This window comes from Bubalus kerabau, chromosome 1 (genome assembly GCF_029407905.1).
Source record: "Bubalus kerabau isolate K-KA32 ecotype Philippines breed swamp buffalo chromosome 1, PCC_UOA_SB_1v2, whole genome shotgun sequence".
Taxonomy (NCBI): domain Eukaryota; kingdom Metazoa; phylum Chordata; class Mammalia; order Artiodactyla; family Bovidae; genus Bubalus; species Bubalus kerabau.
In genome coordinates this window covers 179,826,812-179,849,025 of record NC_073624.1, presented here as the reverse complement: position 1 = coordinate 179,849,025, position 22,214 = coordinate 179,826,812, and the positions used below count along the sequence as shown (strand labels likewise).

At 42.2% G+C, this 22,214-nt stretch overlaps 1 protein-coding gene across 1 annotated transcript in view; it reads right to left on the bottom strand.

Annotated features, from left to right (window-relative positions):
* The window catches only part of ADGRE3 (adhesion G protein-coupled receptor E3), a 62,063-nt gene extending 39,849 nt beyond the window's left edge, over positions 1-22,214 (bottom strand). The window contains exons 1-5 of the mRNA XM_055539035.1: positions 22,202-22,214; positions 10,965-11,084; positions 8,787-8,909; positions 5,358-5,513; positions 1,709-1,746 (exon numbers count right to left, since the gene is read on the bottom strand). Of these exons, the coding sequence (XP_055395010.1) occupies positions 1,709-1,746; positions 5,358-5,513; positions 8,787-8,909; positions 10,965-11,084; positions 22,202-22,214 (450 nt within the window). The remainder of the gene's footprint in view (positions 1-1,708; positions 1,747-5,357; positions 5,514-8,786; positions 8,910-10,964; positions 11,085-22,201) is intronic.

The window sequence follows — 22,214 nt, the reverse complement described above, 5'->3', positions numbered from 1 at the left end:
CTCAGTTGTGTCTGACTCTTTGTGACCCCGTGAACTGGCCCATTAGCCTCCTCTGTCCATGGAATTTTCCAGGCAAGAATACTGGAGTGGGTTGCCATTTCTTGCCAGTGCAGCCAAATAAATAAATAAATAAGAACATAGTGGGGGGATATTAACTCAGATGGAGGGAGTGACACAGGCCATCCAGAAGGAGGTGACACCTGAACTGGGTCTTGAGTAAAGAAGAGTGGAAGGAGGCAGCCAGGTGAGGAACTGGAAAGAGGAGTTTTAGGTAGAGCGAACGGTGTGTATCTGAGACCTGGAGCTTGGGAGGGCAAGGCATGAAGAGTCCCTTGGGAGTAGAGAAGGGTGAAGTTGGGTAGTGGCAAGAGGGAGGGATGAGCTCATTCTGTTAGACAATAGATCCTGAGAGACATGTATCATTCTCTTTGCTAAAGTTCAGAGTCAATTTACAGACACTAATGATTACTACCTATAATCATTTTCTTGGTCTCTCTTAATTATCCTACAATATCCATTTTCCCTTCCTGCGCTTTTTTTGTTGTTGTTGTACTAGGTCTTCATTGCTGACCTGGGCTTTCTCTAGTTGTAGCAAGTGGGGGGCTACACTCTAGTTTCGGTGTGTGGGCTTCTCACTGGGGGTCACTTCTCTTGCTGTGGAGAATGGGCTCTAAGGCATGCAAGCTTAGTTGTCCCACAGCATGTGGAATCTCCCCAGACCAGGGATAGAAGCCATGTTTCCTACATTGGCAGGTAGACTCTTAACCACTGGATCACCAGGGAAGTTAATTGAATAAATTTCTCAAATTTTATCTGGGCTGTGCCACCCAATCATAGATAGTATTGTCCCAGCTTCCTTTGCAGCTAGGTTTCACTGTGATCTATGCAACTTCTGGATTGTCACCGTAAGACATGTCTCCAAAGAAGTTCTCCTGACCTTATTAGCACTTTATATAGTGAGTAGATGAGGAGAGAGGCCCTCTCTCCACTTTCCCCCTTCACCTTGTACAACAGACAGCTTGCCCTGCATTTCCCCTCCCTTCTACCTACCAGTATGAATACAGCATGCAGCAACCCAGCTTTGACTATGCAGTTGAGGACAAGATGCCAGGGGATGGTGGAGCAGCAGTATGGAAAGAACGTGGGTACCTGAATGACCTTATGGAGCAGAATTCCTTCACCAGCTTGGATTGCTCACCTCTGGACTAATAACTCAGAAAGTAATAAACATCCATATTTTTAAAGCCATTGGATATTTGGGTCTCTTTGTTGCAGCAGCTCAGTGAATCCGAATACAGTCTTACTTAGTCTCTTTCTTGGTCTGGGATAGATCCTGTCTTCAGGGGGTAGTACACACACACACACACTCACACACACACCCACATTCATACACACACCCTCATACATACATGCACACTGTATTGATCTATCATTTATCTCTATAGTGAGATATATAGTGATAAACATAGTGATATATATATCAGTTATACAATACATATTATATATCAAAATATAATAGTTTAATAAACATATATCATAGTTAGCATATATTACAATATTTGTCATAATCATATCAAGTATTTTATATTATCATGCATATGATATATGACATATAGCACACATATATAGTATTCACCTCCATTTGCTAGCTTTGAGATTTATAAATATTTGTTACCTGTCTAGGTTCCAGGACTCAGCTTTCACTCACCTCTTTTGTGCTGTTGGTTGTCTTTGACGGGGTGATTTCTGAAAAAGACATCAAGAGAAGTTACTGTTGGAACCAAGAGTGAAAGTGTGGAGAAGTCGGCAGGTAAGGTGGGTAACTTTGCATCTAGAAGGTCTGAAATCATACACTTCATGTTCCCTGATGAGTTCATTTGCTCTTTAGGGGAATCAGAGTCCAAATTCCTTGTTGTCGTGGAGAGCAGTGTTTATCGACTTAGGGTGGTTTTGCCTCCTGGGGACATTGGCAATGGCTGGAGACATTTCTGAAGGTACTCATGACCTTGAGTGGGGATGCTACTGGGATCTAGTGGGTGGATGCTGCTCAATGCCTTTTAATGCAGAGGACAGCTCCTGACCACAAATAATTTTGGGACCCCAAGTGTCAATATTGCTGTGATAGAGATACCATGGCATAGAAGAAGCAGAAAATTGTAAGCTCCAAGCTCTTTCATTCAGATCTGGCTCTGGCTGGGCATTATAACTGAAATGGCTGAGCAAACAGAAGACTAGATACTTGAGGTTTTAAAATTCAGTCTGGTTGGGAATTATAACTGAGACAGGAATGTCAGTTTATAATCATCAGCTGTTTTTTAAAATAAATATTTATTTATTTATTTGGCTGCATTAGGTCTTAGTTGTGGCATGCAGGATCTTCGAAATTCCTTGCAGCATGTGGGATCTTTTTAGTTGCAGCATAAGAACTTGTAGTTGTTGCATGTGGGATCTTAGTTCCCCAACCAGGGATTGAACCCCTGTCCCCTGCATTGGCAGGAAGATTCTTAACCACTGGACTACCACGGAAGTCCACCTGGAAAGTATTCTTAACCATTCTGCTCTATTGTCTCTTGAAGATGTGGCTGCATCTGGCAGAAAAATGCACCATGCACAAAAATCACAGCTACCACTTGCTGAATGCCTCCTCATATGCATCATTTCATTTAATCCTTGAAATAATTCCATGAGTCAGGTTCTGTTATTTAAGCAGATGAGGAAATAGGCACAGGTTGTTAAGGAAATGTCTGTAGTCATGAGGGGGTAAGCAGTAGAGCCCAGATTTAAATCCATACTTGTCTAAGTGCAAAGCTCATTGTGGTGGCTGTTTTTTAGTTGCTAAGTTGTGTCCGACTCTTTGTGGTTCCATGGACTATAGTCTGCCAGGTTCCTCTGTCCATGGAATTCTCCAGGCAAAAATATGGAGTGCGTTGCCATTTCCTTCTCCAGGGTATCTTCCCGACCCAGGGATCAAATCTGCATTTCTTTCATTGCAGGTGGATTTTTACTGCTGAGGCAAGGGGGAAGCAAAGCTCGTACCACTTCACATGTGCAGAGACTGCACACACAAGAATCGGAAGGAGGTGTAAGCAAGTTCAGTCATTCACAGGCACCCTTGATGAAGACGGCTTGTGGCCCCTCCGCTACCTAAGAACCCTGATGTGGAATAGCCAAGCCTCTGTAATTCAGTGCGGGTCTCTGGAAAAGTCATCTCTGTACCTGTGGGGGCCTTTGTACCACCGTTCCTTTCCAGTTTGATCTTGGAATCATGTTTTAATCTTTTTAAAGGGAGTTTGGGTCTTAGGTCCCTGAATAGTCCTGCTCCCCCTTTTAAAGAATTAATTAATTTATTTATTAATGTTTGCGCCGGGTCTTTGTTGTTGCACGGGGGCTTTCTCTAGTTAAGGCAGCGCGCAGGCTTCTTGTGGTGCTTCTTTTGTTGCGGAGCACAGGCTCTAGGGCTAGTGGGCGTTTGGTAGTTGTGGCTCGCTTCCCTTTGGCATAATTTTTTGTTCTGAGACTCAGTTTTGTGGAAGGATCGTGAGGTCCTGGACCCTTCCATTGGAAGGAATCTCAGAACTGACCTGGTATGAATCCTTTTGGTATAAAGATGGCCCGATAATTCTGATATGAGATTTCCTGATATCAAAGCTGAAGGCTTGTGCTTCTCATGACCCCGAGCTCCTTAGGGGATCTTGCGGGGCGAGTGGGATACAATGACCCTTGTTAGTCTTCCTCTAAGCTCTTTCTACTGTGGAGTCTCCAGCCTCATGGCTTTAATGCTGGATGGGCAGGAGCACAAGTTACTTATATCTTGGGTGCTTCGGTTTTTTTATCTGTAATAACAGTGCTTACCTCATGCAATTATTGTAAATGGAACAAAGAATGTAAAGTACTTAGTGCAGTACCTGGTACATGTGTGTTTGTGCTCAGTTGTGTCTGACCCTTTGTGACCCCACGGACTGTAGCCCGTCAGGCTCTTCTGTTCTGGCACATCGTACAATTGAAATAAATATTGTCTATCAGTATTATTTGGAGAAGGCAATGGCACCCCACTCCAGTACTCTTGCTTGGAGAATCCCATGGATGGAGGAGCCTGGTAGGCTGCAGTCCATGGGGTCGCTACGAGTTGGACACGACTGAGCGACTTCACTTTCACCTTTCACTTTCATGCCTCGGAGAAGAAAATGGCAACCCACTCCAGTGTTCTTGTCTGGAGAATCCCAGGGACGGGGGAGCCTGGTAGGCTGCCGTCTATGGGGTCGCACAGAGTCGGACACGACTGAAGCGACTTAGTAGCAGCATCAGTATTATTGCTTGGTGGCTCAGTGGTAAAGAATCTGCCTGCAATGCAGGAGGCACAAGAGAGGCGGATTCAATCCCTGGGTCAGAAAGATCCCCTGGAGTAGGAAATGGCAACTCACTCCAGTATTATTGGCTAGAAAATTCCATGTACAGAGGAGCAGAGGAAGCAGAGAAACCAGTTTGCAAGGGGAAGAGAAGAAGTGGATTCAGAGTATGAGAGACGGGGGTGCCGTGACAGTGTTGGGTCCCCAACTTCAGTTCATTCCAGTACCCAGCTGTATTCTTACCCAAGACATATCCATGCATCTCATCACACGTGTGTGTGCGTGCTCAGTGATCTGTCACGTCCAACATTTTGTGACCCCATGGACTGTAGTCTGCCAGGCTCCTCTGTCCATGGAATTCTCCAGGCAAGAATACTGGAGTGGGTTGCCATTTCCTCCTCCAGATGATCTTCCCAACCCAGGGATTGAACCTGTGTTTCCTGCATTGGCAGACGGATTCTTTACCACTGAGCCATCAGGAAAGCCCCTGAATCTTATCATAAACTCATATTTTCCCTTAAGTTAACCTGAGTGGGTTTCTCTATTTTGCAATTCAAAGAATCCTTTCTCAACCATCATCCTGTGATCTGTGACATCACCTCCAAAGTTCACTTGCATTCTTAACCCCATCATTTATCTAAATTTCCTATTTTTCTTTTCACCTCCTCTTTACATCATCCATTTCCTTCCAGAGAATAGATATTCACTGGCCCCACCACAAATATATATTTTCTGACTTCCCAGGTGATACAGTGGTAAAAAAAAAATCCGGCTGCCAATGCAGGAGATGCAAAAGACCTGGGTTCGATCTCTGGGTTGGGAAGATCCCCTGGAGGAGGAAATGGCAACTCACTCTAGTATTCTTGCCTGGAAAATTCCATGGACAGAGGAGCCTGGTGGGCTATAATCCATGGGGTCACAAAAAATTAGAAATGACTGAGCACACACATGCTCGTGTTAGACTCACTTAAAAATTAGGAGGGGAGATAAGAAAACAAAAATTTTTCTTACTCTGACAAGTGTTCTCATTGGAATTGTTGAATTGTGCTTTCCCAGAGAGGAGTTTATATCCAGCAATACAGTGACAGTAGAAACTTCCAATGATGTTCTGACACTCAGCATTCACTCCACAATATACACTAAAGGGTGGTTTACATTCATCAACATCTGGAACACATAGGAGAAAACTGGTCATTTGTTTGATAAAGATTTATTGAGCATCTAATATATGTCAGAAGCTGTATCCTTTCCACCAGTCTATCCTGGCTTTTCAAAACAACTTGGTTAAGGTAATGCTTGTCTTTGTTCTTTCCTTTCTTTGCTGACTTTGGTTGGGTTCTCCAGGAAGTGGACTTTGAGACAAGGATTCTAGTGCAAGTATTTTATTTAGGAAATGATCCTAGAAATCACTGGAAGGGAAATGGTGAAATGAAACAGAGAGGGGAAGGCAGAAAATAAAGGGGGTATTATCTAGCAAATTTCTACTGTGGACAACTGAGGCTCAATTCCTCTGGGAACCTCTGGGAGGCAATGTAGAGCAGGCACTTCAAGTGACACTGAGAGGTGAGGGAGTTTAGTTCAGTTCAGTTCAGTCGCTCAGTTGTGTCCGACTCTTTGCGACCCCATGAATAGCAGCACACCAGGCCTCCCTGTCCATCACCAACTCCCAGAGTTCACTCAGACTCACGTCCATTGAGTCAGTGATGCCATCCAGCCATCTCATCCTCTGTTGTCCCCTTCTCCTCCTGCCCGCAATCCCTCCCAGCATCAGAGTCTTTTCCAATGAGTCAACTCTTCGCATGAGGTGGCCAAAGTACTGGAGTTTCAACTTTATCATCATTCCTTCCAAAGAAATCCCAGGGCTGCTCTCCTTCAGAATGAAAGAGAGGTGAGGGAACCGGGGTATTTATCCACTTAATCTTATCACTTATTGGTGGAGGAATGTTTACAGGTAGTATAAACTCCCCATTACTTCTATTTGTCCTGAGTGTGGACTGAGTGGTCTCCAGGAGCCAGAGAAAGCCTCGGACTTCGTGTACAAAGGAATGGAAAATGCCAAGGACATTAAATGGGATACTGACTGTGTTTGCACCACCCAGCAGCCTGCCCTGGCCAGTTCATATGCTGAAGCTCTAACTCCAACTGTGGCTGTATTTGGACATGGGGCCTCTTGGAAGGACATGGAAACACAGAGGAATGGATAAAAAATGTGGTACATACATATAATGGAATATTAGTCATAAAAAAGAACAAAATAACGCCACTTGCAGAAACATGGATGGACCTAGAGATTGTCATACTGAGTTGAAGTAAATCAGACACAGAAAGACAAGTACCATATGATATTGTTTATATGTGGAATCTAAAAAATGGTATTTAAAATCTAAAAAAAATGTATTCTTATCTACAAAACAGAAGTAGAGTCATGAATGTAGAAAACAAGCTTATGGTTACCAGAGGATAGGGAGGGGAGGGGTAAACTGGGAGACTGGGATTAATATGTACCCATTCAGTTCAGTTCAGTTCAGTTCAGTCACTCAGTCGTGTCCGACTCTTTGCAACCCCATGAATTGCAGCACGCCAGGCCTCCCTGTCCATCACCAACTCCCAGAGTTCACTCAGACTCACGTCCATCGAGTCAGTGATGCCATCCAGCCATCTCATCCTCTGTCATCCCCTTCTCCTCCTGCCCCCAATCCCTCCCAGCATCAGAGTCTTTTCCAATGAGTCTACTCTTCGCATGAGGTGGCCAAAGTATTGGAGTTTCAGCTTTAGCATCGGTCCTTCCAAAGAACACCCAGGACTGATCTCCTTCAGAATGGACTGGTTGGCTCCTTGCAGTCCAAGGGACTCTCAAGAGTCTTCTCCAACACCACAGTTCAAAAGCATCAATTCTTTGGTGCTCAGCTTTCTTCACAGTCCAACTCTCACATCCATACATGACCACTGGAAAAACCATAGCCTTGACCAGACGGACCTTTGTTGGCAAAGTAATGTCTCTGCTTTTCAATATGCTATCTAGGTTGATCATAATTTTTCTTCCAAGGAGTAAGCATCTTTTAATACACAGCAGGTTTTTATTAGTTATCTACTTTATATCTAGTAATGTACACATTATTAGATATAAAGTAGATAACTAATAAAAACCTTCTGTGTAGCACAGGGACCTCTACTCAGTACTCTGTAATGACCTATATGGGAAAAGAATATAAAAAAGAGAGGCTATATGTATATGCGAGACTGATTCACTTTGCTGTACAACAGAAAGTAACACAACATTGTATCTTTTTGTGACACAACATTGTAAGTCAATAAAAATAAAAATTTTAAAATTAAGAATATATAATTAAAACATGTACAAAAAGTCTTAACTGTTTGTAAATTAGGAAGCACCTCCCATATAATTCTTGGAGTGACAAAACATCAAAAGAAAATTACAAACCATTCACAGATTAATAAAAATAATATTTCTTCCTGTAGAATATATCTGAACCTGTACCACAGGAAAAGTTATGGCCTTAAATGTCTTTATTTTGAAGAAAGATGAAAAATAAAGTGCCTAGGTATTTATTTTAAGAACTTGGAAAAAAGAAATTAGGGAGATATTAGAGCTGAAATCAATAAAATAGAAAACAAGGGCCTTCCTGATGGCTCAGTGGTAAAAAAGCTGGGTGCAGGTTTGATCTCTGATTGGGGAACTAATATCCCACATGCTGTGCTGTGCAGCCAAGAAAATGTTTTAAAAATTGCACAAAAAATTGCACTGTGCTTTGTAATTCATGAAGTATGGTCACATTAAGTACCTTATTCAATTCCCCTTCCACCCTCATGAGGTCAGCATTATTATCCCCACAATATGGAGGAAAAAAGCGAGACCTAGTTAAATTGTGGAAGGGGGCTTCTCCGGTGGCTCAGCAGTGAAGAATCCACCTGCAATGCAGGAGCTACAGGAGATGCAGGTTTGATCCCTGGGTCAAGAATATTCCCTGGAGGAAGAAATGGCAACTCACTCCAGTATTCTTGCTGCAAAATCCCATGGACAGAGGAGCCTGGCACGCTATAGTCCTTGGGGTCACAAAGAGTCGGACACATGCAAGTTCTGGAAAAGCCCACTTTTCTGACACCATGAAAGCATTTTTCTTGGTGAAGGTTGAGTTGGCAGAGTTTTCAGCATTGCATATTATAGTTACTTCCTCACAGCCTTTATGCTTCCACATCCACCTCTGGGTGATTTGAAAATTACCCTTGGTGTTCCCTGGTAGTCCAGTGACTAAGACTCTGAGCTCCCAATGCAGGAGGCCTGGGTTCGACCCCTGGTCAGGGAACTAAGAGTTTGCATTCTGCAACTAAAAAGTTCTGCCTGTTGCAATTAAGGCCCAGCACAGCCAAAAAAAAAAACAAAAAAACAAAAAAACAAAGAAAAGAAAATTACTCCTTTACCTTCACATCTCTCAAAGCGGTAGCTGAAGTATTTCTCCTTGGATTCAGAATTGTATCCATGGTTGCAGGTACAGTGAGTAGCATTGACACAGAAAGCATTCTGGGGGCAATGGGTACAGGTCCCTGCAAGGAAAAGAGAGTTAGGTCAGATGTCATTTGAGTCAAACCTGATGCTGGGAAAGATTGAAGGCAGGAGGAGAAGGAGACAACAGAGGATGAGATGGTTGGATGGCATCACCAACTTGATGGACATGAGTTTGAGGAAGCTCTGGAAGTTGGTGATGGACAAGGAGGCCTGGAGTGCTACAGTCCATGGGGTCGAAAAAGAGTTAGACACGACTGAGCAACTGAACTACGTTTTGAGTCAAAACCCCTCCTGTTATTATTTGGTTTTGTCTTTGAGCCAGGGCCTCTCAAGGGTGAGGAAGCTGCACCCTTTTCCTTTTGTGAAATGCTAGTACATTAAAGAATGAAAGACACCAAACGCAAACTATGCACATGCGATTCTTGTGCATGATAAAAGACTGGGGTTGGCATTAAAACAGTTAATTTTTGACACAAACATTTCAGTGCAATATAACTATGCTATTCTCAAGATCATTGCAGAACATAGAAAAGGGGGATGAGCTGGTTAAGAGCTTGGACAATGGATTTGATTCTGGCTCCACCTCTTCCTACCTGTGTGTCTTTGCACAAGTGTCCTAACCTCTCTGTGCCTCAATTTCCTCATCTGTAAAATGGGTTATTGTGGGGATTAATCCATATAAAATGTTTTGGGCAGTGCCTGGCACATGACCGGTGTCAGCTGTGATTACAAAAATTTGAATTTGTAGGGTACCACAGAAGGTATATTCTGATAAGTGTGCATGTTATATTTGTAACCCTATGTATAACTTCATTTTGATGGAGATTGCTAAGGATCTTATTTGTGGCCCATTGAAAATGAGTGGAGGGGGCCTTCCTAGTGGCTTAGTGGTAAAGAATCCACCTGTCGATGCAGGAGATACGGGTTCAATTCCTGGTCTGGGAAGATCCCATATGCTGAGGAGCGACTAAGCCCTGTGACACAACTACTGAGCCTGGGCCCTAGAGCCTGTGAGCCACAACTACTGAAGGACTTAGAGCCCGTGCTCTGCAACCAGAGAAGCCACTGCAACGAGAAGCCCGCGTACCTACAACTAGACAGTAATCCCCACTGGCCAAAACTAGAGAAAAGCGTGTGCAGCAACAAAGACCCAGCACAGCCCAAAATGAATACAATAGTTATTTTTGAAAAAGAAAAAGATCTTAAAAAAAGAAAATGAATGGGAATAATGAAGCTGAGGAAGTATCTCAAGCTGTAGGTCTAGTGGAGAAATCTGGGAGCTTGCCAGGGTTCATGGGGAGTGGAGGCTGGGAATATGACGGAGGACAACGTGCAGTCTTTACTCAGAATGCATCCTCTGTCTTTTGGCTAGAAATGCAGAATCTCAGGCCACACCCTAGACTTGGTGACTCAGAATCTAGGGAGTCGGCCTAGGGATTAAAGTTAACCCGAAATGACCTTGCTCATTTTTTGTTGACTTGCTTATGAATGGGATGAAATGATTATTATCATGCTCTGTCTCTCCCCACCAGAATGCTCACTTCATGAGACTTGTGTGTTTGATTCACTGTTCTACTTCTACCTTGGGCACATAGTAGTAAAATAAAAAAGATAACTGAGGACTTCCCTGGTGGTTTAGTGGTTAAGAATCCACTTGTCAACACAGGGGACCCGGGTTTGATCCCTGGTCTGGGAAGCTTCCACATGCTACAGAGCAACTAAGCCCATGCACTACAACTACTGAGCCTGTGCTCTAGAGCTCAGGAACCACATCCGCTGAAGCTCATGCTCTGCAACAAGAGAAGCCACTACAATGAGAAGCCCACGCATCACAACTAGAGAGCAGCTCCTGCTCATCACAACTTGAAAAAGCTCTTGGGCAGCAATAAAGACCCAGTGCAGCCAAAAAAAGATACCTAAATTTGATGAAATGTTGAATTAAAAAGAGTTACAGGAGTGAGGCTCCCAGTTCTGTTCCCAGAAGCAGCCCCCTTTCTCTATCCTGATGGAAGATGTGAGTGGCCTCAGGTGCATCATTGGTATGCACACTCACTGATCTCTGGCTATGGAAGAGTAAGGCTTCGAGCACTCACCTTTAGTTTTCTGAGCCATGACTCCTGAAAGGCTTAGCAGTAAGCAGAGTCCTGGAACAGCGAAACATAAGGGAGACACGTGAAATGGTTGAGGAAAGATTCCAGGATATTCCCCAAGGGCTGGGTATCAGTTATCGATTGCTGAATAATGATAATTATTTCTTTAAAAAACAACATTCTCTGCCAGTCCAGGTTCGATGCACGATACTGGATGCTTGGGGCTGGTGCACTGGGACGACCCAGAGGGATGGAATGGGGAGGGAGGAGGGAGGAGGGTTCAGGATGGGGAACACATGTAAACCTGTGGCGGATTCATTTTGATATTTGGCAAATCTAATACAGTTATGTAAAGTTTAAAAATAAAATAAAATTTAAAAAAAAAAAAAAAAAAAAAACAACATTCTCATCATCAAAAAACTATGAAGATTAAATGATGGAGAGGATGTGGAGAAAGGGAACACTTTTGCACTGTTGGTGGGAATGTAAATGGATATAGTCAATATGGAGAACAGTAGGGAGATTCCTTAGAAAACTAGGAATAAATTTATTGTATGACCCAGAAATCCCACCCTGAGAAAAACTATAATTCAAAAAGTCACATGTACATCAATGTTCATTGCAGTAGTGTTTACAAAAGCCAGGGCATGGAAGTAACCTAGATGTCCATCAACAAATGAATGGATAAAGAAGTTGTGGTACATATATACAATGGAATATTACTCATCCATAAAAAGGAATGAAATTGGGTCTTTTGTAGTGATGTGGATGAACCTAGAGTCTGTCATACAGAGTGAAGTAAGACAAAAAGAGAAAAATATTGTATATTAACACATATATATGGAATCTTAAAAAATGGTACTGATGAACCTGTTTGCAGGGCAGGAATAGAGGTGCTGACTTACAGAATGGACTTGTGGACACAGCAGGGGAAAGAAAAGGGAGGATAAACTGAGAAAGTAGCATTGATATATATACACTACCATGTGTAAAATAGATGGCTTGTGGGAAGATGCTGTGTAGCACAGAGAGCTCAGCTGGTGCTCTGTGATGACCTAGGGGGGTCAAATGCAAGGACGGAGAGAGAGGCTCAAGAGGGAAGGGATATATGTATACATATAGCTGATTCAGGACTTCCCCAATGGTTTAGTGGTGAAGAATCTGCCTGCAATGCAGGAGCCATGCATTCCATCTCTGGATCAGGAAGATCCCCTGGAGGAGGGCATTGCAATACCCCCTCCAGTATTCTTGCCTGGAGAATCTCATGGACGTAGGAACCTGGAGGGCTATAGTCCAAAGGGTTGCAAAGAGTCGGACATAACTGAAGCAACTTAGCATGCTTGCATAGTTGAGTCACATTGTTGTACGGCAGAAACTAACACAATACTGTAAAGCAACTGTCCTCCAATTTAAAAAAATATCCTATGATAAACCATAATGGCAAAGAATATTAAGCAAAGAATGTACATAAAAAGCAACATTTATTCTATTATCTCTCATGATTTCTGTGATTTGGGAATCTGGGAAAGACTCAGCTGAGAGTTTGTAGCTTGAGGTTTTTTTAGGCAGTTGCTGCTAGACTGTGAATGGGTTGAAGCAGCTGGGAACTGGCAGAGGATTGCTGTCCCTTGTAATCTCAGGGCCTGGGATAGTTGGGCTTCCTCCCATCGTGGCAGCGTTGGTCGGGCAGCTCCCATGGTGCTTCAGCGCTCTAAGCATGAGAGCTCATATCCTCTCAAGATTCAGTCCAGAAAGTCATGCAGCTCCATTCCACCATATTCTCTTGGTTACAAGCAAGCCATATGTCCACCCAGATTCCTGTGGACCAGAACCAGAGTCTTCCTTTTGATGGAGGATTGGCAAGATTCCAGAAATGTGTCTTGAAAGGGAAGTGTTGTTTCTGCCTGTTTGGAAAATAAAGGCTGCTTCTATGTGAAGTCTGCTTCTACTGTGGCTGCTAAAGTGCAGTTTTTTCTTCCCCAAACCTTCCAAGCATCTGGTGGTGTCATCAGTCATGTTCCTGCTTCTGCAAAGACCTGAAGGAACTGGATGGCTAGGCGGGTTTTTTCTTCCTTTCTTAATAAATCTTACACCATTCTCGTCGTTAGTTCTCCCCTTACCTCCTTTTCATTCTCTTATCATATACTAATGTCTACAATAATTTTCCATTTGCAAGTACAATATATTTTACACCATTCTCATCGTTAGATCTCCCCTTACCTCCTTTTCATTCCCTTATCATATACTAATGTCTAGAATAATTTTCCATTTGCAAGTACAATATATTTAACAACTGGTATGACTGGAAAAGGTAAGTTTTCATTTCAATACCAAACAAAGGCAATGCCAAAGAATGTTCAAACTACCATTCAATTGCTCTCATTTCATATGCTAGCAAAGCAATACTCAAAATCCTTCAAGCTGGGCTTCAGTAGTATGTGAACCAAGAACTTCCAGATGTACAAGCTGGATATAGAAAAGGTAGAGATACCAGAGGTCAAATTGTCAACATTTGTTAGATCATAGAAAAAGCAAGGGAATTCTAGAAAAGCATCTACTTCTGGTTCATTGACTATGCAAAAACCCTGGACTGTGTGGATCACAAAGAACTGTGTAAAATTCTTAAAGGGATGGGAATACCAGACCACGTTACCTGTCTCCTAAGAAACCTGTGTGCAGGTCAAGAAGCAGCAGTTAGAAATGGACATGGAAAAAAAAACTTACTGTTTTTTTTTTTTTTTAACTGAGAATACTTCAAGGCTTTATATTGTCACCTGCTTATTTAACGTACATGCAGAGTACATCATGCAAAATGCCAGGCTGGGTGAATCACAAGTTGGAATAAAGATTTCCAGGAGAAATATCAACCTCAGATATGCAGATGATACCACTCTAATGGCAGAAATTAAAGAAGAACTAAAAACCCCTTTGATAAAGGTAAAACAGGAGAGTGAAAAAACTGGCTTAAAACTCAACATTCAAAAAACTAAGATCATGGGATCCAGTCCCATCACTTCATGGCAAATAGAAGGGGGAAAAGTAGAAACAGTGACAGATTTTATTTTCTTAGTCTCCAAAATCACTGTGGACAGTGACTGTAGCCATGAAATTAAAAAATGCTTGCTCCTTGGAAGAAAAGCTGTGGCAAACCTAGACAGAATATTAAAAAGCAGAGACATCACTTTGCTGACAAAGGTCCGTATAGTGAAAGCTATGTTTTTTCCAGAGTCATGTATGGATGTGAGAATTGGATCATAAAGAAGGCTGAGCACCGAAGAATTGATGCTTTTGAATTGTGGTGTTGGAGAAGACTCTTGAGAGTCCCTTGAATTGCAAGGAGATCAAACCAGTCAATCCTAAAAGAAATCAACCCTGAATTGGAAGGACTGATGCTGAAGCTGAAGCTCCCATAGTTTGGCTACTTGATGGGAAGAGGTGACTCATTGGAAAAGACCCTCATGTTGCGAAAGATTGAGGGCAGGAAGAGAAGGGGACGACAGAGGATGAGATGGCTGGATGGTATTACCGACACAATGGACATGAGTTTGAGCAAACTCTGGGAGATAGTAATGGACAGGGAAGACTGATATGCTGCAGTCTATGGGGTCGCAAAGACTTAGTGAGCAAACAAAAATAACAATGGTTCAGAAACCAACCAAGTAGAATGGACATTGGAGACTCTCTCTGAGATAGCAGGTGTCAATCTTTCAGCTGTTGAACTATGAGGCATTTGGTGAGTTCCCAGGGCATGTTCTGAGCTGATAAGAGTGTCCTGGGAGTTGGTCTGGGGACATGTTTATTTATAAATGATGTGGAGACATTTCAATATGAACAACCAGTGTGGCTCTTCTAGTGTGCACCTGTTGAAATTCAAGTCCCAGGACTTCCCTGGTGGTCTAAAAGTTAAGACTTCACCTTCCGATGCAGGAGGTGTAGGTTTGATCCCTGGTTGTGGAGCTAGGATCCCATATGCCTCATGACCAAGAAAACAAAAAAATAAAGCAGCAGCAATATTGCAACAAATTCAATAAAGACTTTAAAAATGGTTCACTTAAAACATTTTTAAATAATAATAATAAAAAAATTCAGGTCCAGTGACTAGTAACTTTATTGGCAACTTTAGTTATCCCCTAAGAAAGTGGGTCCTGCAGATTAATGGATAAAAGATGGTAAACACACACACACACACACACACACATATATATACACATACATCATATGCACACACTGGAATGTTATTCAACCTTAAAAATAAGGCAGTCCTGCCATTTGCCACAACATAGATGAACCTAGAGGATATCATGCTAAGTGAAATTAAGCATAATACATACTGTGTGATTTCACTTATATGAAGTATCTGAAGTAGTCAAATTCACAGAAGCAGAGGATATACAGGTGGTTATCAGGGAATTGTTTTTCTGTAGGTACACTGCTTTTGCTATACAAGATAAATACGTTCTAGAGATATGCTGTAAAACATAACATTCCCAGTTTTGTACACTTTAAAATTCAGTGTGGTACACATAATAACATATTTAAAATATGCTAAAAGGATAGATCTCATGTTAATCATTCTTAAAAAAAAGAAAGAAGAAAAACATTTCCACCAAAGAACATAATGAACGTTTTAGGACTTCCCTGGTGGTTAAGAATCTGCCTGCCAATGCTGGGGACACAGGTTCGATCCCTGGTCTGGGAAGATCCCACATGCCGCAGAGCAACGAAGCCCATGCACCACAATTGGGAACTCATGCCCTGGAGCCTGAGAGCCGCAGCTACTGAAGCTCATGCGCCTAGAGCCTGCGCTCTGCCACAAGAGAAGCCACCAGCAGTGAGAAGCCTGTGTGCTGTAACTAAAGAGTAGCTCTCATTCACAACAACAACAACAAACAACACTAATGTCACATCTGCCGCAGTGGCGACTGTAGCTTGCAGAGGCAGCTAGTCAAACACGTGGCTGGACAGTATTTCCTGGTTCCTAAAATGCAGGCAGCCTGGGCACCATCAAGTTTCCTCAAGACTAGTCTTCAAGGGTCTCCTTTCAGCCCAGCCAGCAATCCTATGCTCAATAATATGCACATGAGACTTAGAGTTCTCAAAGAGCTGTTAGCATGTCAGAATCCCAGAATTCTAGGAGACTTTAGAAATCTTCAGCTGACTCTTTCTGTTCATGAAGAAACAGGTCCCCTAGGGGTCAAGTACTTCTGACACCAGTTGTGCAAATTTGAGCAAGTTGTTTAACTTCTCCAAGATTCCATATATGGAACAGGGTGACAGAGTTGCCTGTCTCCTGAGCCTGGGGTGATGACATAAACGAGGGAATGTGTAAAGCACAATGTTTGGCTGAAATCACTCCATAAAGTCTAGCTGCCTCCATTACCATTTTATTTGCAATAGATTTCTATTTCTTACCTTTTATTTTATATAGGAGCAGAGTTGATTAACAACATTGTGACAGTTTCAGGTGGACAGCAAAGGGACTCAGCCAAACATATACATGTCTCCATTCTCCCCCAAACTCTGCTCCCATCCAGGCTGCCACATAACACTGAGCAGAGTTTCCTGTGCTCTACAGTAGGACCCTGTTATAACTGTGTACATGTCCATCCCAAACTCCCCAACTACCCAATTCCTCCCATCCTTCCCCCTGGTAACTGTAAGTGTAGAATTCTATTTTAATTCTTCATTTGCTGCTCATTCTATTACCCTGCCTGTTTAATCCAGGGATGAGGGCAGAGAGTTCATGGATAACTGACATTCATAAATGATCCATCTCAGGAGTTTCCAGAACTCTGCCTGCAGTTGCTGCAAAGCAGGAAACACCTTGTATGAACTTCTCTCATTAAAATAACTTTTAAACTTTTCTGGGCATAATTGATGGGCTTCCCAGGTGGTGCTAGTGGTAAAGCATCCTTCTGAAATACAAGAGCCTTAGGAGACTCGAGTTTGATATGTGGATTGGGATGAGCACCTGGAGGAGGAAATGGCAACCCACTCTAGTATTCTTGTCTGGAGAATGCCATGAACAGAGGAGACTCGCGGGCTACGGTCCATGGGGCCGCCAAGCGTCGGACGTGACTGAAACAACTTAGGAAGCATGCATGCAGGCATAATTGATATATAAAAAACTGTACACTCTTTCACTTAAACTTGACTCCACATATATATACCAGATACCTTTTACATGGAAGATGGTGCAGAAGGGGCTGCAAGGGTAAGGAGGCCTGACATTTCCCTTCAAGTAGCTTATATTAATATTATACTATTTTGATAGACTTTATGGTCTGTTACCTGCCTCTGCAACTAAATAACTGTGAGATTTTGAGCAACCTCCCTGTGGTGCCACTTTGTATGTATAATATGGAGGTACTGTGTGATAATGAATATAGAACAATCGTAGCCTGATACCAGCCTAAAGTAGGTGTTCAAATATATGTTAGTTTGGGCTGATATTGCAGCTATTGATATTTTTATTTGAAGTTGGAGAACCATCTGCAGAGGTCAAGTCAAGGAGTATTGAGATACCTCTAGAGAGAAAGAGTAGAAAAAGAGAGAGAGAGAAAAAAAACAACCAAAGGCATATTAACAAAAATCTGGAGTGAGGTGGCTTGGGTTCAAAACCTAGTTCTGTCATTTACAAGCTGTGTGACGTTGGACAATTACCATAACCTCTCTGTGCTCCAGTTTTCTTATCGACAAGATGGAAATAGTATTCACCTAATAAGCCCATTAGGGGGGTTAATGGGTGCAGAGTGAGTACTTGAAAATATTGGTTATTATTGTTAATATTCAGGAAAAGGGAAAAGGAAGAGGGAAAAAGAATACCAGGAGAGGCAGAGGAAATGTCAGGGCAGTGCTGGGTCACAGAAATTATCACGGAGGTGGTGGTGGTTGTTGTTGTTTAGTTGCTAAGTCATGTCCAACTCTTTTGCAACCCCATGGACTATAGCCTGCCAGGCTCCTTTGTCCATGGGATTTCCCAGACAAGAATACTGGAGTGGGTTGTCATTTCCTGCTCCAGGGAATCTTCCCGACCCAGGGATTGAACTTGGGTCTCCTGCATTGGCAGGAGGATTCTTTCCAATGAACCACCTGGAATGCCCTATCAAGGAGGCTATTGTTGTTCAGTTGCTCAGTTGTGTCTGACTCTTTGTGACCCCATGGACTGCAGCATGCCAGGCTTCCTTGTCCTTCACCATCCTCCAGAGTTCTCCAAAAGTAGGAAGTCAAGAGATACCTGGAGTAACAGGCAAGTTTGACCTTGGAGTACAAAATGAAGCAGGGCAAAGGCTAACAGAGTTTTGCCAAGAGAATGCACTGGTCATAGGAAACACCATTTTCCAGCAACACAAGAGACAACTCTACACATGAACATCACCAGATAGTCAATACCGAAATCAAATTGATTATATTCTTTGCAGCCAAAGGTGGAGAAGCTCTATACAGTCAGCAAAAACAAGACCAGGAGCTGACTGTGGCTCAGATCATGAACTTCTTGTTGCCAAATTCAGACTTAAATTGAAGAAAGTAAGGAAAACTACTAGGCCTTTCAGATATGACCTAAATCAAATCCCTTACAATTATACAGTGCAAGTGACAAATAGATTCACGGGATTAGATCTGATAGAGTGCCTGAAGAACTATGGATGGAGGTTCGTGACATTGTACAGGGGGTGGTGATCAAAACCATCCCCAAGAAAAAGATGCAAAAAGACAAAATGGCTGTCTGGAGAGGCATTACAAATAGCTGAGAAAAGAAGAGAAGCAAAAGGCAAAGGAGAAAAGGAAAGATATACCCATTTGAATGCAGAGTTCCAAAGAATAGCAGGGAGAGATAAGAAAGCCTTCCTCAGTGGTCAGTGCAAAGAAATAGAGGAAAACAATAGAATGGGAAAGACTAGAGATTTCTTCAAGAAAATTAGAGATACCAAGGGAACATTTCATGCAAAGATGGGCACAATAAAGGACAGAAATGGTATGGACCTAACAGAAGCAGAAGATATTAAGAAGAGGTGGCAAGAATACACAAAAGAACTACACACAAAAAGATTTTAAATGACCAGGATAACCACAATGGTGTGATCACTAACCTAGAGCCAGACATCCTAGAGTGTGAAGTCAAGTGGACCTTAGAATGCATCACTACGAACAAAGCTAGTGGAGGTGATGGAATTCCAGTTGAGCTATTTCAAATCCTGAAAGATGATGCTGTGAAAGTGCTGCACTCAACATGCCAGCAAATTTGGAAAACTCAGCAGTGGCCACAGGACTGGAAGAGGTCAGTTTTCTTTCAATCCCAAAGAAAGGCAATGCCAAAGAATGTTCAAACTACTGCACAATTGCACTCATTTCACATGCTAGTAAGGTCATGTTCAAAATCCTTCAAACTAGATTTCAATAGTATGGGAACAGAGAACTTCCAGATGTACAAGCTGGATTTAGAAAAAGCAGAGGAACCAAGGATCAAATTGCCAGAATTCACTGGATCATAGAGAAAGCAAGAGAATTCCAGAAAAGCATCTACTTCTGCTTCATTGACTATACTAAAGCCTTTGACGGTGTGGATCACAAAAAACTGTGGAAAATTCTTAAAGAGATGGAAATACTAGACCACCTTACCTGCCTCCTGAGAAACCTCTATGCAGGTCAAGAAGCAACAGTTAGAACTGGACATGGAACAAGGGACTGGTTCCAAATTAGGAAAGCAGTATGTCAAGGCTGTATATTGTCACCTGTTTATTTAACTTATGAAGGAGGAGAGGATATCAGTTAGAAAATAAGACCCATGAAGAGGAAGATGAGCAATTCACTGGACTGGACCATAAGGAAAATTTTAGGGATATTTGAGAGTATAGTTTGAATAGGGTGGTGAAGAAGAAAACCATAATCTAAGGGGGAAAGAAGAGTGTTCAAAGAGAACAGAAGATAAAGGAGAAGGAAAAGACAACTAATTATTCAACTAAGGAGCCCCTGATATGGGGCAGGTTAAGGTACGGTCATTGTCAAGGTTACACATACCTGGAAGAAGCGATGACCCTCGCATTCCTGTGTGCAGGTAACCCTCACCACGGCTCTCGAAGTTCCCTACTGGGCTCTCAATACTTTTCCTATTTCAAGGAAATTTCATGAGTCTTGACACATATCTTATGTCAGCTGACTTAGGAAACCACTATCAGAAAAGTGAACTTCTTCTGTCTTTCACCATCAGACTCATGGTTCTGCTTTTCATCTGTTTATTTTATATACCTTTTCTTCACCTTTATATACATTTTCATATGCTCTCTGTGTAGTAGATTTTCCTAGCTATTGTTAATCATCTTTGGGATTACAGAATCAACTGACCCTAGGAAAGGAATGCCCTTTAGTTACAGAGCATCATCTGAGGAGCAGGAAGTGACTTTGGTGTCAAAATAAACTTTAAATAACCCTGTGGTTTTGAGCTGGATAAACCAGAATTTAGAGTGTCTCTATTGTTACCTAAAGTTTCTGAGTCATTTTTTCCTAGCTTAATGCAGCTAAAGTGTATTTCTTTTTTTTTTTTTTAATTTAAGTTGGAGGAATTGCTTTACAGTGTTGTCTTGGTTTCTGCTGTATAACAATGTGAAATCAGCCATAAGTATACGTATATCTCCTCCCTGTTGAACTTCCCTCCCATCCCCCGATCCCACCCTTTTGTTGCTGCTGCGGCTAAGTTGCTTCAGTCGTGTCCTAATCTGTGCCACCTCATAGACGGCAGCCCACCAGGCTCCCCTGTCCCTGGGATTCTCCAGGCAAGAACACTGGAGTGGGTTGCCATTTCCTTCTCCAATGCATGAAGGTGAAAAGTGAAAGTGAAGCCGCTCAGTCGTGTCCGACTCTTAGTCACCCCATGGACTGCAGCCTACCAGGCTCCTCCGTCCATGGGATTTTCCAGGCAAGAGTACTGGAGTGGTCCCACACCTCTAGGTCATCACAAAGCACCAGGTTGAGGTCCCTGTGTTATATAGTAACTCCCCACTGGCTATCTATTTTACATATGGTAGTGTGTATGTTTGCATGCTACTCTCTCAGTTTGTCCCACCCTCTTCTTCCCCCGTTGTGTCCACAACTCTGTTCTCTCTCTGTGTTTTTATTCCTGCCCTGCAAATAGTTTCATCAGTACCATTTTTCTAGATTTCATATATATATATATGTATACACATTAATATACCATATTTGTTGTTCTATTTCTGACTTACTTCATTCTGTATAATAGGCTCTAGGTTCATCTACTTCAGTTTAACTGACTCAGATTTGTTCCTTTTATGGTCGAGTAATATTTCATTGTATATATGTATCACAAATTCTTTGTCCATTCATCTGTTGATGGACAACTAGGTTGGTATTGTAAGTAGTGCTGCGATGAACATTGGGGTACATGTGTCTTTTTGAATTATGGTTAACTCAGGGTATATACCCAATAGTGGGATTGCTGGGTCATATGGTATTTTTATTCCTAGATTTTTAAGGAATCTACAAGAACATCACCATGTTCTTGATAGTGGCTGTATCAATATGCAATCCCACCAATAGTGCAAGAGGGTTTTCTTTTTTTTCTACACCCTCTCCAGCACTAATTGTTTGCAGATTTTTCCATATATTTACTTTTTATTGAATTTGTTAATGACAGAGAGTATTTGCACTGCCAAACCATGCCTAAGAATTCAAAGAAATAGTACAATGGACAGCCTCATCCACCCATCATACAGCACCTTGAAACTTGATTCTTATGCATTTTGATAATTCTACACTCTTTAAAAAAGTTATAACAAGGGTTGGAATTTTTAAGTCTCCTGCAGGTCTTCAGATTTTTATGCCATTAAATAACATATTCATCTCAGTTCTTTAATGAAATAATCCCTGACAAAATTTTGCTGGAAAAGAAATGCACTTTTCAGGGGAAATATGTGGCTCAAGATCCAAGAGATTATTTGTTAAAAGATTTCTGGTTGCCAAATTAAGTCTTTAGATTAACCAAGAATCCTTTGTTTCTCAATCATCTGACTTCTCCTTGGCTTGACACGCTCTACTCACCCAAGCACATCAGAACATAGACATCTGCCTGCCACCTCAAATAACCCCAACATTGTTGCTCAGATACAGTTTGCAGGTCCCATCAGGTGATTCCGTAAGCCTCCCAGGAGTAGGATTCCTGCATTGACACTTTTATCAAGACTCAACTCCTAGAGGGAGATACTCCCGCCTCAGGATAGTTTACTCACCCATCTGCTTCAT